The sequence below is a fragment of the Bison bison genome, unplaced genomic scaffold (assembly GCF_000754665.1).
Source record: "Bison bison bison isolate TAMUID 2011002044 unplaced genomic scaffold, Bison_UMD1.0 scf7180017864518, whole genome shotgun sequence".
In the NCBI taxonomy this organism is placed as follows: Eukaryota; Metazoa; Chordata; class Mammalia; order Artiodactyla; family Bovidae; genus Bison; species Bison bison.
Window position 1 is genome coordinate 19,810,774 of NW_011495071.1, and position 2,092 is coordinate 19,812,865.

The 2,092-nt window shown below is 43.9% G+C and overlaps 1 protein-coding gene across 1 annotated transcript in view; it reads right to left on the minus strand.

The window, feature by feature from the left end:
• Positions 1–2,092, minus strand: part of TXLNG (taxilin gamma) — a 56,524-nt gene that overhangs the window by 12,740 nt on the left and 41,692 nt on the right. The window contains 1 exon segment of the mRNA XM_010830668.1: positions 1,250–1,420. Within this exon segment, the coding sequence (XP_010828970.1) occupies positions 1,250–1,420 (171 nt within the window).

A 2,092-nucleotide genomic window follows, 5' to 3' on the forward strand; every position in this document is an offset into this window, starting at 1 on the left:
CTTCCTTATTACCCCAAAAAATTTCTGTTAATGGTACAGACCTAGACATAAGATGCTCACAAAAGACACTGCTGCCATGGGGGTTCACTGCTTGCTGCCCTGAAGTGGTGCTTCTAAACTGGAATTCCTTCCCTTTATTTACGACTGGAAGGCTCTCATTTGAAAGCAACCAGGTTCTCCTAAACAGATAATCAGAGACACAGGCTGCCCCGCTCTAAAGTGCCCTGTGGCCATCTAAAGCGCTCTGTGGCCATCTAAAGCCCACCGTGCTGAGACGAAGGAGCTTCCCCAGGCAGCCAGCTACCTCCACGCAGGCTTCCCAAATACCTGCTCTCACTGGTCTCACAGGGCAGCATCTCAAATCAGCCTGAAGAGGGAAATCCCTTCTTGCACCTTATTTTCGGGGTTATCCCTTCTACTCCCTAGACAGCAAGGGGCAAAAGGAACATGTATCTTAAAAGCTTAGTCCCAACTCTTGCTCAGATACAAGTGCTAAGAGACCTTTATGTGTCTACAGCATTATCAGTCCAATCAAAGTGAATTTGCTGCTATGGGGAAAATACTACCTAGTTTCATGAACAATGAAATCCAAGGATTCAAAAACAAAGAAAAACTAACGGCTTCCCCATCAGGTGAAGGTCCATTTCCTGAGGGTTCCTATTCCTGTGTTCTAGGACCTTGGGTGTCTGGCGTGCTGGGGGAGTCTGATGAGCGATCCCGCTCAGTCACATGAGGACAGGCCCACCTGCATCCCTGCCCCTTTCTCTTCTTCCCTTATTGGTACCAACTACCTTTTGGGTACCCACTGCCTCATCTTTTAATCAACCAAGGAATAAGTGTTCTTCTACTTGTCAATGGGGAGCTGGAATGGGCAAGGGCAGCTGGCAATGCAGCCAGTGAACAGCCCTTGAGGAGCTCAATGGGGCCTTTCCCTTCCCTCAAGTCTGCTCCTACTCATTTCGGTCCACATTTCACACATGCTAAAAAATGACTTCAGTGCTCAGCCAGAAACTGAAAATTTGAGCTCTCTAAGCCATGGCTCTTAGCAGGAAAGCTGTGGTCTAAACATCAACCTCATCTATATTCTCCATGAGCAAGTACGAGGTGTGGTAAGAAGCATCAGGCCAAGCAAAATAGAATGGCGGCTGTCTCCAAGGAGACACAAGGATTAAGTTCAAATAGATACACGGTGACTATAAATTCAGCTAAGTCAGTCTCTCCTGAAAAACAGAAAAAGGAACCAACTCACCTTTAACGTCTTATTGTGACGCTGAAGTTCCCTGCAAAGAGACTCGAGCTTGCTTCTTGCCAAGATAGCCTTGCTGTGTTCACTCTGCAAATGAACTTTCTCTTTCATGATCTGGGCTTGCTTCTTCTGCAGAATCTTCATTTGCTTCTGAACGTTCCTGCTCTCCTCCAGCTAAAATTAACAAGCACTTTACATTTAGGAAATACAGTGAAAACCTTTGAGTGATGGCTGGAAGAATTACAGTAAGAACCATGGAATACATTTCCCAAAACCCACAGTATTGTAGTGTAATATTTTATTTAAATTGTTTCGTGCTATGCTATGGTAAGAAAGTAAGCAAATGATTTAGCGTAGGAGAAAAACAATCTTCAGTCCTTCACTTATTTATTAAAAACAAAAAATGATGTTTTGGACAGCTTTTCAGGAATCAACACCATAATGTTTTACTTTCTTGAAAAACACACTCAAGCTACTTTATTAAACTGATCCTCCAAATTAAGAACTTAATAAGCAGCAATCAGTGTTCCTTGCAAGTGGGAGGGGAATCACTCTCCTCCCACTTGTAGGTTTGGAGCAAATGTGTCTGTTTCAAGGTTAAACCAACACTAACAGATAAGATGGCAGCTTTACTGACCTATCACTGAAGAAGGAAAGGATGCTGAGTCACTATTTCAAGAGCAAGAGCGACACCTTGTGGCCTCTCAAAACACCACGCATCCTTGCAAGCGAGATGCTTACAGCTATTAAAAACACCTTTATGGAAATTCCCGCCAGAAAATAATTTTTTGTAAAATACCCTCATAATCTTACTCAGGAGATGGGGGGCGGCAGGATCTGCACACA